General features: G+C 39.8%; 1 protein-coding gene across 9 annotated transcripts in view; it reads left to right on the top strand.

Annotated features, from left to right (window-relative positions):
- Nucleotides 1-13,890, top strand: part of LOC114667985 (nuclear factor 1 X-type-like) — a 283,643-nt gene that overhangs the window by 241,680 nt on the left and 28,073 nt on the right. For 6 of the 9 annotated variants that reach the window (XM_028823550.2, XM_051920400.1, XM_028823551.2 and 3 more), the window contains 2 exons: nt 8,970-9,145; nt 13,147-13,294. In XM_028823550.2, coding sequence (XP_028679383.1) covers nt 8,970-9,145; nt 13,147-13,294 — 324 coding nt within the window. The remainder of the gene's footprint in view (nt 1-8,969; nt 9,146-13,146; nt 13,295-13,890) is intronic. The other 3 variants (XM_051920401.1, XM_028823556.2, XM_028823554.2) reach the window with 1 other exon arrangement.

Raw genomic sequence — 13,890 nt, 5'->3', positions numbered from 1 at the left:
TCCAGGATTGTTTTCTGCCTTTTAGCAGCCAGAGAGATAAATCAGGCCAGTAACTGGGTTACTAAAAGGGAGACACATTGAGGTTTGATTAGGATTGCTTGCCAAGGAAGACCTCGATACCTGAACTGAGTGGGGTGTACAAAGGGGATGGTAGTGCTGGTGTCAGCAGTTGAGCACTGAATGTGAGAAGTCAGTGGGCTGCAGCCATTGGGCTCAGAAGTTAAAAACCAACAAGGTCAAAAGAACGTGTACTTTTGTTAAGGTGAGGCCACCCACAGAAAACCCATCTTACAGATAAAAGCAGGAGTAAAGACAAGAAGGGAAGTTTTGGGTATTGTGAGGTAAGATTTTTAAAATAAGGGGAATGAGACCCAGCGCAGTGGTAATCAACTCATTGTCACTTTGTATTGTTTTCATTTTCCTCTTTTTCTATGAGGTACTGGTGTAATTTTGATCCTTTGTGTGACGCCAAGTGATACCAATATATCTGTGATTCTAGAGCAAATGAAAAGCAATTGCTGGAATGTATAGGGGTACAATGGTGAAATATTTAGCACTGCTACATCACAGCTCCAAAGAACCACATTCAAATTTCTGCCTATTTAGAATTTGTATGTTCTTCCAATGGGCAGCACGGTGGCGTAGTGGGTAGTGCTGCTGCCTCGCAGTTGGGAGACCTGGGGACCTGGGTTCGCTTCCCGGGTCCTCCCTGCGTGGAGTTTGCATGTTCTTCCCGTGTCTGCGTGGGTTTCCTCCTACAGTCCAAAGACATGCAGGTTAGGTGGATTGGTGATTCTAAATTGGCCGTCGGGTGTGCTTGGTGTGTGGGTGTGCTTGTGTGTGTCCTGCAGTGGGTTGGCACCCTGCCCGGGATTGGTTCCTGCCTTGTGCCCTGTGTTGGCTGGGATTGGCTCCAGCAGACCCCCGTGACCCTGTGTTCGGATTCAGCGGGTTGGAAAATGGATGGATGGATGGATGAATGTTCTTCCAATGGTTCACATGGGTTTGTTTCGGGAAATGCAGTTTCTACCACATCCAAAGTGAATTGGTGACTGTTTGGAGAGAGAACAGGTGTTTGTATGTGTATAACCTGCAATAGACTAGCATCCAAACATCTGTCCATGTGCCTGATGCAGCACAGCTAGACTTGGGCTCTCTGCAGCTCTGTAGCTAATGAATGGGCGCATGATGGAATATGAAGACATAAATATTAAAGAAAAGGGCATAAAGTAGCCATAGTAAGCTGTTGTCATGTATGGCAAATATATTTGTGTAGGAGCATATTAGGTGACAATCCATACCACTCTGAATTGGATGATTGCCTGAAACCAAGCGAGAATTGTTGCATAAAATAATTAGCTTCAAGTGTGCTACTGAAGCTTAAAATAAAAAGAATAACCTTGATATGCCAAATTAAAGTTTGTACTTGTCAGGAAAATGGTCTTATAAATTTCTTAAAGGGCAAGTTGCAATTTGAGATATATAGGAGTTAGGAAGATAGGAAAAATATTACAGTTTCTTAATAGAGCAGCCTTTGATGTGATCATAGGTGGACTGTGTATGACCCTCTAAGACTGCAAATCGTCTTTATAGAAAGAACTTCTCATTTTAAAATGGCCATAAATGAACCCTAGACCTTTAGATAACCATCCATCCATTATCCAAACCGCTATATCCTAACTACAGGGTCACGGGGGTCTGCTGGAGCCAATCCCAGCCAACACAGGGCACAAGGCAGGAAACCAACCCCGGGCAGGTCACCAGCTCACCAGCTCACCACAGGGCTTTAGATAACCATTTTTTTCAGAATATTTCTGTATTAAAAAAAAATCAGAATCCTACATATCAATACATTGTACGGTATGTCTTATTCGAGTTTTTTCTCTTCTCCTTGTGCAATAGCAGAAAGAAAAAAAAATGCTTTACAAAATTTGAGTACCAGTTTAGGGATATCTCAACCTTATCATCCATCCATCCATTATCCAACCCGCTGAATCCGAACACAGGGTCACGGGGGGTCTGCTGGAGCCAATCCCAGCCAACACAGGGCACAAGGCAGGAACCAATCCCGGGCAGGGTGCCAACCCACCGCAGGACACACACAAACACACCAAGCACACACCAGGGCCAATTTAGAATCGCCAGTCCACCTAACCTGCATGTCTTTGGACTGTGGGAGGAAACCGGAGCGCCCGGAGGAAACCCTCGCAGACACGGGGAGAACATGCAAACTCCACGCAGGGAGGACCCGGGAAGCGAACCCAGGTCCCCAGGTCTTCCAACTGCGAGGCAGCAGCGCTACCCACTGTGCCACCGTGCCGCCCTCAACCTTATCATTTCGGTAAATTATAAGTGGCACCATCATCAGAATTCATCATTTTAACAAAGATACACTGCCCCCTAATGAAGTTACCTGCCTGCTATGGTCTATATGAATATCACCAATACTCATGTAACAGCTACTTGGAGAACCATCTTATTTAACACCCTCTACTCATTTACTACTTTAATAACTGCTGCCTCGGGGAGTAATAATCTGCTTTTGATGGAGTTTGGTTAATTAGAGCCAAATTTCTTGGGCACAGCAGTTTTCTCCTGATCAGTCCTATTTCTATTGAATTCCCCTTCTGCTACAGGCAGTAGTAAAATGCTACTAATTCTCCAGAGGTTGTTTTCTACTGTGGCTGAACTTTTCTTTCTGTAGATCAACATTTGTTGCATTGAATTTGTATCTGCAGATGCAATTTATGGACCTAGTTAAGCTATTTATCTGAAGATGTGGATATTAAAACTGCCATCTTAAATTCAGTCCAGTTGTGTAAGGTTTGCTTTATTACCGGTTAGTCTATGTCCCAGTAGTTGCCTATCTTTCCATAACTACATTGTTTAGAGCTCAACTTTCTCTTCAGTTCTACAGGAGCTGGTCTATTTTGGTCACCTTCTCCTTCTACAGTACCTTCTATCTTTATCAGTTAGTTTCTACTCCTAGTAGATCCTGGTGGAGCTGCTGTCTCTGGAGAATATGAATTGTTCCTGGTGAAGCTTATTTTTATAAAGTCACTTTCTGCTTCTCATGGAGATTATGTTTAAGCCATCTTAATAAAGCTAGTGATTCTGAGTTCCTCTCTCCAGAGGTTGTTGTTTTCATCCAACAGAGCTTCTATCAGTATAGGTTACCTTGCTGGCTAAAAGTCTGAATCTGTTCCAGTAAACACTGTTATCTGCAGGACATCTTGTCTTCTCTGGTATCTGCTTTTGTTCAGGCCACTTTCTTCACCTGCATTGGGTTCTGTGTCTAAACTGTTGCTCTTTAGACATCATTGTCTACTCTAGTCACGTACAGTATTAGCTACTCTCTGGTGTCAATGCTCCACTTCTGGTGAAGCTGGCCTATCTTTCTAAATTTCTGTTTATGAGCTACTACCTCCAGACCATCTTTCTCTTGATGTTATCTTGATTTGACTCCACTCTGTTTCCCAGGATTTGTTTTAAGCATATGTGAAAATCAATGGACCTTTCTAGGAGGTATTTGGTAAGCTGGAGCCTGTGTTGCTTCCTAGTAACTAAGTATATTTCAACTGAAAGCATATTGTCACAAATTCCCTCGTCCCCTTTACACAGCCTGAGTGAGTTACTTTACCTACTTAGAGTTCACTGTGAAAGAGACTATATAATACAACATGTTTGTTCTGTTCCAGGTTGTTGAGAACACTGGCACAAACAAAGGAAGAAAGAAGCATGTGATCTTCCAACTGAGCTGTCTCATGAAAATCCTGAGATTCTATGTGACGTAACTTGTATTTGGCACTAAAAAATGTAGCCAATCCAGAGAGCTGTTATGACACATATCTTAATCTGCCTAATTTGACAAAAGCCTTGTCTGTGTGAAACCTTCAGACTTAGGCTCTTGTCAGGAAAACTGCTGACAGAGAGTGACCTGCTCAACCATGCTGCCTTTTCTGAGGTTTGTGGGAAAGTCACTCTGCTGAAGGAGTTAACTCGGAAGAGAACTGACAAGTGCGGGGGAGGGCTGTGAAAAGCATGGCTCCCGGCTACTGGGAATCCTGGCATCCTCCCAGCCCCTAATAAGATTAGCCTGCTGCGGGAGGGAGGAGACCTGAGAGCATTGCTTGAAGGTGCCGCTTGAGTCGATTTCAGTAGAAATCAGGCATGGATCTTTTAGTAATCTGCCAGGCTTGGCAAGCTTTACAAGCAGCTGCCTCGGTGATAGAGGGTATTTCACAAGGCACCAGTTAGCGGGGCGGGTGCGATAACGCAAATCCGGGGCGCTGGTGGATACAGGCACTCACGCCTGCCTACGCACATTCATGGGCGGGAATGCATAGGCCTACAGGAACATGACAGCACACAGAGCACAGATCCAAGAAAATAACGAAAGAGACCCGGGGGTCAGAAAACAGACTTGATGGAATGACTTGCTGACTTGGTTGTGTGAGTCCACAACAAGCCACCAAAATACAATCAATGTTGGGGTTACATTAAGGCGCTGATTTCCATCTGGAGGTCATTGTTTATGTGACAGGACCTGCTGTGTCTCTGCTGGTCTCCTTCCTTCAAAGGAAGTTGCTAGCTCTCCCTGCTCCACTCAGGTCTTTTATTTCTTCTCTAGTCACTATAAATCCATTTGAAGCTGCTCTCTTTTCATCTCTCTACAATCAATTCCTTCACTTTTTGTTAGTAGCTGCTCTTAACTGTTCACTGCTAGGCCAGTAGGAGCTCGGATGTCTCTGCTAGTGTCTTGCTGCTTCAGTAAAGGGTTGTTTTCTCTCTACAGACCCCCACATCATCCTAGATTTAATTTCTATGCTCTCGTTTCTCACTAGCAGTCTTTTATTGCTCCAGTAGATCCTACAGTCCTCCTTGCACAGAAGAAGTTGCTCTGCCTGATTACTCTTGGTTCTGACTGTGCTACAGTCTTTTGTTTCTTCTACATTGCTTCTGCATCTGGAGATGTTGTCTTTTGCTGCTCTGTTCTTGTTCTAATGATGGTTGTCTCTCCTTATTTTTGGTTCACATTCCTTTTTGGTATGAATGAGCTTTTCACATGTGGTCATTGAATGTTCCTTTAGAACTTGCTGGTTCTCCAGTGGTCACTGTTAGAAGAGGGAAGGGTTTTCTCCCTGCTCCCTATTTACCTTGTCAGTGAAGATAAACTCTTTGATAACTATTCTGTGATCAATGGAAGCCCAATGTCTACTTAGTGGTCACTCTATTGATAACTGATTATTAGTTATGATGATTATGATGATAATGATAATACACTCTAAAATATAAAAACTTTGTGCCTTACATTTGTATTTTATATATTTTACACAACAAAAAACAGTTAAAGTAAACTTTATTAAATATTATGCCTTCATCCATTCTATTTTTGTTGGAAGCAAGGGCTTATTCTGGCAGCATTACATTAATACAGGCACCATTGCTGAGGGCACACTTGTACACACGGCCTCTTCCGCTCATATTTACACGTACTGGTTAGTTTAGAGTCATCAGGGATCATAACAGCATTGATGGATTACAGAGAGAATGCCAACATTCATGAAGACATCATGCAGAAACCTTTCCAGCTAGAAATAACAGTGGAGTCCAAGTTCTGTGTGTCAAAAGTGATACTCACACTGCCACCTTTCCATCCACATTACTTTGCTATGAACTGTTATATTTTGTTTAACTTTTATCTCACTCTTTTAAAATGAAGATCAGGTCTGTGTATCTATCAGTACTGCTTTTGAACTACTATAAGTTAGTTATTTTTGGCCTCATGATCCAGATGCATTCCATGTGAATGACTCAAAAATGAAGCCCAATTAAAATTGCTTGAAAATTATTTGTATACTAACAAGGGCCCACATTCTACAGAAAAAAGTACATTAAAAATGAAGAAAATAAAAATCACACAAAAATAAGGGCTGAAAATGACTAGGGAATTTATTGAGACAACCTTTAATTGCATTCAGATAGTGAACCAACAGTATTGTGAGTTTTTAAAAGTACAATATCACAGTAAAGACAAAAACTTTAAAATAGCAGTTTGTTTAATTGAAATATGAAGCAGTAATTAAAACAAAAACACTGGGGACTCCAGCTCTACCATGCTGCTGTACTTTTGAGTATTAGTATGCACATCATGATCCCAATTAGATTTTTCTCACAACAGTAAGCATTTTGATAATAGCAAGGAAAATTCAGGCACAGAAGTGACACCATATCCGAGACTCTAGGATTAGAGATTCTTCCAGCTAGAGGGCTGATTTAAATGTCATTAAAAACCCTTCATGAAATTTCTAAACATTTCCAATGAAAAATTCATTTGTCCGGGAGTAAGAAGGACTGATAAGACACTTTCAGCACAATGAAAGCTTATGTCTTCTCTTGATTTCTCTGTCACATTCATCAGTGTTCAGCATTCCTTATTTATTACTGGAAGAAGTTTAATTCTTCTCATTTCTGTCTGCATGTGCAGTGCATCCAGATTCTGCAGTATACTCAAAATTGTTAAATTTCTGACATCTAGAGACTAAAATTGAAATTATAGAGTAAATCAAATTAAGCCAAGTAAACAACTCCTATTTAAAACAGACAGCTGCACAAATTACCAGTGATGTTTCTGGATTTTCTTAATTTATACTTCCAGTTAGCACAAACTTTTCATAGCAAAGGTTAGCCTGTATAAACTCCTGCTCCATAGTACTCTTCAAAACAGGGTAAAGTATTCTGTCAGCTCAGGGCATTGATGTGCTGATATCAATTTGTTATGAGGCACAGAAATATTTCATGCAGTAGAAAAATGGCTCCTTGCATTCTCTGGACCAGTGGATTCTTCTACAGTTTCCTTGTTTCAAATGTGCTTTCCTCAATAATTAAAAAAAACTTTTTAAGAAGACCTTTGATCTTCATAATTTTTCCAATTATTTATAAGACACTTGTTTTCTAATACATAAGGTACTAGTAAATACATATTGTGCAGTAGATGTTTATCCAACCAGTTAAAACGCAGTCTGTTAGCAGACCCATTTCTGGCTTATGATACATGGATGTACCCGGATGGAGCCCCATTTCCCATTTCAATCAGTCAGTCAGTCCTTATTTTATATAGTTGTTTTCACAACTCTTAACAGACTGTACAGAGAAAAAAAATCCAGCACAAAGATACACCAATTTAGATACTAAGATAATTGAAATGTCCATGTAAATTGATTTAAGTTACTGAGACTCTGGATGGAACCTACATTTGTCACACAATGAAATTAATGGTGAAAGAGCAACTTGAGATCATACTCATCAGCATCAGAATGGGAGGAAGAGTTCAAGACAACTGAGGCACCTAAAATATAACATTTGGTACATACTTCTTTGGGGTGACTTGAGGTCGGTGGTCTGAGAAAGAACTTAATATAGTGCCACTTGCTCCTGTCATATTTTTTAGCAGATTTTTTTTAACAGTGGTGCTCCAAATTCTCATACGTATTCATTCTTTCTGTACCACCTGCCTGGAATTGACCCTTTCAATTATACAGGTGTAGTCTATATTTCTTTCAAACTGTTTTTATTATTTAGAATATATTTAAGAATAATCGCATATTTCTCATATCTTTGTGAGGCTCATTGTTTTGTTAGTTATGAGATTAGGGTTATAAGATTGTCAAAAAAGATACTTAAAAATCAATCAAAAACTGTACCACTTACATCAAAGTGAGTTTAATCATGTTATATGTTAGATGTTCAATGAGGTATTTATTTATGCAGACTAGTCGATTTCCATAAAATAAATGGCTTTGATATTAATGAGCATTTTGCAAAACTAGTAATCTGTAACCTCTTTTTACTGCAGAAAGGATTTAATAAGAGCCCAAATCAATAGGAAAACCATCATTTAGAAACAATATTCAAGGTCCTTCCTTTTAAATGTTGCATCATTTGCCAGTTTCTGAAATATCTTCACAGTTAAAGTGAACTTTCTGCTAAATAACAAGACATTTTAACACTGTATCAAGTGTCGAGGGTTCTCTAATGGACACTATCTATTTCAATGTTTTTTGCTAGATGCACAGGCTAATAGTCATAGCTGGTGCCATGAACATTACACGTTCGTTCCTAGAAGAAGAAAGAACCTTTGGTAGAAAACAGTGGTATTAGGAGACCATAACAAACACCAATAGACATCAATGTTGAGAAGAATGGCCTCATAGCCTTGAGGAAATTCTTGTCTACCCACAATGGTTAGAGTGTCTCCTGATGAATGGTGTTGGTACGTGTGAATTCAGAAGCTTCTAATAAATACTGACACCAAGAAGGAGTTTTAGTGAAAAACTGTTGGCACTGTAAGGGCAAGAGTGTCTTCCAATCTACAGTAGATAAAATGGGTGAAGGAATGGGTTTGTTAGTAGGCAACAGGACTCTGGTACACTCTTCTCTTCTATGCTCTTTGAATGACATCAACCTCTGCTAGTTGCAGAGATCAAGAAGAAGTTCTACTGGGTCCAAGAAGAGACTGTTAGATGACTGATAAAAATGTCCTTTAAGTGGACTTCCAAGAGGAAAATTAAATTATCATGGAATGGATACTGGTGGTATGATGATCCTGTGGTAAACACTGGGGTTAGCCTACAGTGGGGACTGTTAGTATGAGGATCATGTTGATATTGAGAGGAGTTTCTAGAGGAAAATGGGAGCAGGAAGAAGTCTTTGGGGAGGCAGTAGTATCCAGAGACTGGAGTGGGTACCAGAAGAGCAACAGAGTGACCACATGAGATACCAATGGTGAAAATCACTTTACTGCTGTGGATTCAAGACCTTTGTGTCTTTACTCTCGTTTAACTGATTTCTGAGTGGTTTAAAAAGTCTTACAACTCTCCACAACTTGTTTGCTTGCTTTCTCAATGTCAAATATGAAATACGTTATAGTTGCTCATTTCTCTTTCTTTTTATTTTTTGTCTCTTCACAGGTAGCCCCCGTGCTTCAGCCTCTGCTCTGCACTTTCCTTCATCCTCCATTATCCAGCAATCAAACCCTTACTTCACTCACCCCACCATTCGTTACCATCACCATCCTGGCCAGGACCCTCTAAAAGAGTTTGTTCAGTTTGTCTGTTCAGATGGGTCTGGGCAACCTCCCACACAGGTAAGCCTTTCAGCATACACCACTATCTTCACAGTGTTGTGCATCATATTTGGGCTTTAGTGTTCTACTACATTAGTCACTTTTGAAATAGGCAGCATACAGAATGTCTGTCCTGCTTAGCCAGGCGTCATCTCCGTGCCTCAGGTACATGGTCTTATATTTTCTCACTTGTTTTGGTAATGAGCAGGAATAGACAAAAAGGTATGTTGCTTCACTTCTTTACCTTTATATACTGTTTTATTATTGATTTTAAGGACTTTTATAACAATACATTTCAGATCAGTAAGACGTACAGTACTGCATGTTATTCAGATCATATGGGATACTGTCTTTCCTATTCTTCCAGAGAGCTAAGGAAGAAAAACTGACAGTATGAGATACTCACTTAAAAGGTTAACAGTGGTTCAATCTGTTTATTTGAGGACAAGATTAATACATGCATGTTGCTTCTGCTTAATCAGTGCTCACTAGGATTGAACTCTAGTGTTTCCCAAAACATTGTCCAATTACATCTTACTGTATTGTATACTCTGATCTTTTTATCCAGGGATTCCTCAACTTATAAAAAAAAAGTCTGTGTTCAGAAATTGCTGATTTTGAATCAAATGTGAAAAAAATGCCTTTTTTTCTTTTCTCCTGAAAAATAAGTGTATGAAATGTGGTTTTTCTCACTTCTGTCTCACTTTCTTATTTCTACATTCCTTTCATTTTCTCCTTTAAACTAAAGTGGCCTGTTCCTCTATAGGCCTAAAACTTTCCTGTTTCGCTAAAAAACAGCACGAGAGATCCAGGATCTCTTTCTGCACCTAATGGTAAACATGACAGCTTGCCGTTTGCCAGTCTTTCAGATCTGATACATCCTAGAGATCTTCAAGCACATGTTATCCTGAGTATATGTGATGGGAAGGTTTTGATCTTCATCATATTTTTACATTTTTTTGTCAGAAATGTGCTTTACAAAACCATTAACTAAGTTATTCAGTCTTTATTTTATATGCTCCTCTCAGTGTGAGTTCTATTAGATGGTGCTTTACAAAATAATAAGCATAATACAGTAATCCCTCCTCCATCGCGGGGGTTGCGTTCCAGAGCCACCCGCGAAATAAGAAAATCCGCGAAGTAGAAACCATATGTTTATATGGTTATTTTTATATTGTCATGCTTGGGTCACAGATTTGCGCAGAAACACAGGAGGTTGTAGAGAGACAGGAACGTTATTCAAACACTGCAAACAAACATTTCTTTCTTTTTCAAAAGTTTAAACTGTGCTCCATGTCAAGACAGAGATGACAGTTCCGCCTCACAATTAAAAGAATGCAAACATATCTTCCTCTTCAAAGGAGTGCGTGTCAGGAGCACAGAATGTCACATAGATAGAGAAAACAATCTCTAGCAAACAAATCAATAGGGCTGTTTGGCTTTTAAGTATGCGAAGCACCGCGGCACAAAGCTGTTGAAGGCGGCAGCTCACACCCCCTCTGTCAGGAGCAGACAAAGAGAGAGACAGAGAAAAACAAACAGTCAAAAATCAATACGTGCCCTTCGAGCTTTTAAGTATGCGAAGCACCATGCAGCATGTCGCTTCAGGAAGCAGCTGCACAGAAGGTAGCAACGTGAAGATAATCTTTCAGCATTTTTAGACGAGCGTCCGTATCGTCTAGGTGTGCGAACAGCCCCCCTGCTCAATTCCTCTACGTCAGGATCAGAGAAAGTCAGCGCAAGAGAGAGAGAGAAAAGTAAGTTGGGTTTCTTCTCAGCCATCTGCCAATAGCGTCCCTTGTATGAAATCAACTGGGCAAGTCAACTGAGGAAGCATGTACCAGAAATTAAAAGACCCATTGTCCGCAGAAATCCGCGAACCAGCAAAAAATCCGCGATATATATTTAAATATGCTTACATATAAAATCTGCGATGGAGTGAAGCCGCGAAAGGCGAAGCGCGATATAGCGAGGGATCACTGTAACTCAATTAATATTTATTTTATGCAACTGTTTTAGTAGTGAAATTAGTACAAAATGTGTTTAAAATATATTAACACAGTTGGAATACACAGTCTCAAAACTGAAATCTCTTAGCATAAACAATTAAATGCTATTTGTTTTACATTGAACTTCTCTATTTAAATGTCCCGCCTTTCAAGTGCTACACAATCACGTTGCCACAAAGTATTGTTTTATCTAGCACCATTTAGAGTATTAACAAAAAATATTGTATACATCTTTTAGTGTCAATAGTTAGTCAATTATTATTTCAGTAATGGATTGGTTAGCAATTCTACCTCTGAACATCAAAAGACTGGCTTTAAATCCTAGCCCGTAAGTTTACCATTTGTGTGGTGTTTGCATGGTCTCTCTCTCTGTTGAGATGGCTTCTGTGGTTTCTTCTCTTATCCAAAAGATAGGTAAGTGAGTTTAATTGACAAGAATAAACTGACCCAGTATGAGGGAGTGTGAGTGTCTCATTGAGTGTGCCATGAGATAGGCTGGTGTCTTCTAGAGTTTGTATCTGCCTTGAACTCAAATACTGCTGGGATAAGTTATTGCTCCCCTTAACCTCGGAACGGAATAAGCAGGGTTAGAAAAGAAAAGAATTTCTCAGTATGAATCCTTACACAAAGTGCTGTACAAAATATTGGTATAATCAAAGTATAATCACTTACAGTATATGACATTTCTTTGAGTGCTAGTTCAAAGTGCTTTATAAAGCAATTTGCATAGTTAATCAATGTTTTATATAGATAGATAGATAGATAGATAGATAGATAGATAGATACTTTATTAATCCCAATGGGAAATTCACATTCTTCAGCAGCAGCATATTGATACAATAAATAATATTAAATTAAAGAATGATAATAATGCAGGTGAAAAACAGACAATAACTTTGTATAATGTTAAATGTTAACGTTTACCCCTCCGGATGGAATTATAATTATAATTATATATTATATAGTTCCTCATAGCCAGTGTAATCGCCTAGTGTTCTTAAAATCCATCATCAATTACAATTTATAGGGGTATTATTGTCATGGCTGCAAAGTTCAGTGAAATTCTTATTTGCATGTGTTAATCAACTTAATTAATATTTAGTTTTACAGCACCACATTTAATACATTAATAGAGTGATTTACAATCCACATTTCAAAGCAAAATTAACTAAATGGTTACATTTACAAAAAAGCAGTAATAAATAATGTTTAACCACCAAAGTAAACTCAAAGAAACAAAAACCATTAAAAATAATAAAAATATATTATTTATGTTCTTCTTTTCTTATGGTGGCACGGTGGTTAGCATGGCAGCCTTCCAGCTTGAGGACAGTGGGTTTGAATTCTTTGTGTGGAGTTTGTACATACAGTACACGTCTTGTCTGCATGGGTGTTTGTCCAAACGTTACCACATCCCAAAAATGTGTGTTGGGTTAAGTGGCAACTTGAACATGGCCCATTTAGAGTCAGTGAAGGGCGTATGCATGAATAAGCACTAAAGTGAAAGAATGAGTGCTTGTCTTATGGCCAGTGCTGCTGGTTTAGGCTCCAGCTACTCCTCTACCCGATATAGGATTAAGCAAGCTCCATAAATGTATGAATCCAAAAATGCTATAGAGATTTATATGGTCTACAGTCCTAAGCATTAGGACTTGTTACCTGTAAAGTATCACCAACCATCCAGATCCTAAAGCCTTTTTCTTTCATTGTGCTACAATACATTGTTGGTCAATCAGTCCGTTCTTGTTTTTGGTAGTGCCTTTCACAATCCACTCCACCAGAATGCTGCTTATAAAGCTAAATGATCAAATTGGTCTTCCAAACATGACGGTCGAGCTGGTGTCTCGAAGTAGGACTGTAAATCATTTCACATTGTCCAAGAATCAAATGAGAGGAAGAGGGTGGCAGTAGTTTTTTTTTTTTGTTTGTGTTTTTTTTATATATATTTTCCTTCCTTTCTTCATTTCTGGAGCTGCCACTTTCAATGCCTCACCCTGTTTGTGTTGTCCGCAGCCAAACGGGAATGGCCAGGGCAAAGTTCCAGGTTCCTTCTTGTTGCCACCACCTCCTCCAGTGGCCCGTCCAGTGCCCCTCCCAATGCCCGACTCTAAACCCAGCTGTACACCCCCTGATGGCGGACTCTGCTCGCCGACATCACCGTGTAAGTGACACCACTAAAACCCTCCCTCCGTCACCTGTTCCTTTACCCCAATCTAGTCAGCGCTCTCTGTTGTGGGGATGGATTCAACCGAAAAAAGAAAAAAAAAATCTAGAAACTCCTTCTCCTGGGCCCCCAAATTTTTATTCCTACTGGCTCAATTTTCTCAGCATATAAGTAGTCCGGCCAGCTGATATTGATTGTCAGCAGCCATTAGGGGCTCAAACTCATGGAGCCACCATTAGGTTTTTTTTTTGTTTTGTTTTATTTTTTATTTTTTATTTTTTTTTGTTTTTTCCGTCAATCCATCCTCTTTGGGGGCTCTTTTCAAATTTAGGGCAGTTTTGTAGTATGGCGTGGACTCCAAAGGCCATCCCTACTGTTCCTGTCGCCTTTCCATTTTTATGATTAAAGGGAAAGCGCCAGTGTAGTAAACTTGTGGGGGAAGGGGGGGGTCAGCTGGGCCTCAGATTGGCAACATTTGGCACCGTTGCTGCCGTCTAAATTTGTGCAAAACAACTTTTCAAACTTTTCTCGATTTTGGACGGGCACTGGACGGAGCTGGGATTCATCACACACACCCCCTCCTAAAGTACTTG

This window comes from Erpetoichthys calabaricus, chromosome 17 (genome assembly GCF_900747795.2).
Source record: "Erpetoichthys calabaricus chromosome 17, fErpCal1.3, whole genome shotgun sequence".
Classification (NCBI taxonomy): Eukaryota; Metazoa; Chordata; class Cladistia; order Polypteriformes; family Polypteridae; genus Erpetoichthys; species Erpetoichthys calabaricus.
The sequence above is the reverse complement of the archived record's forward strand: the minus strand, read 5'-3'. Positions and strand labels throughout refer to the sequence as shown.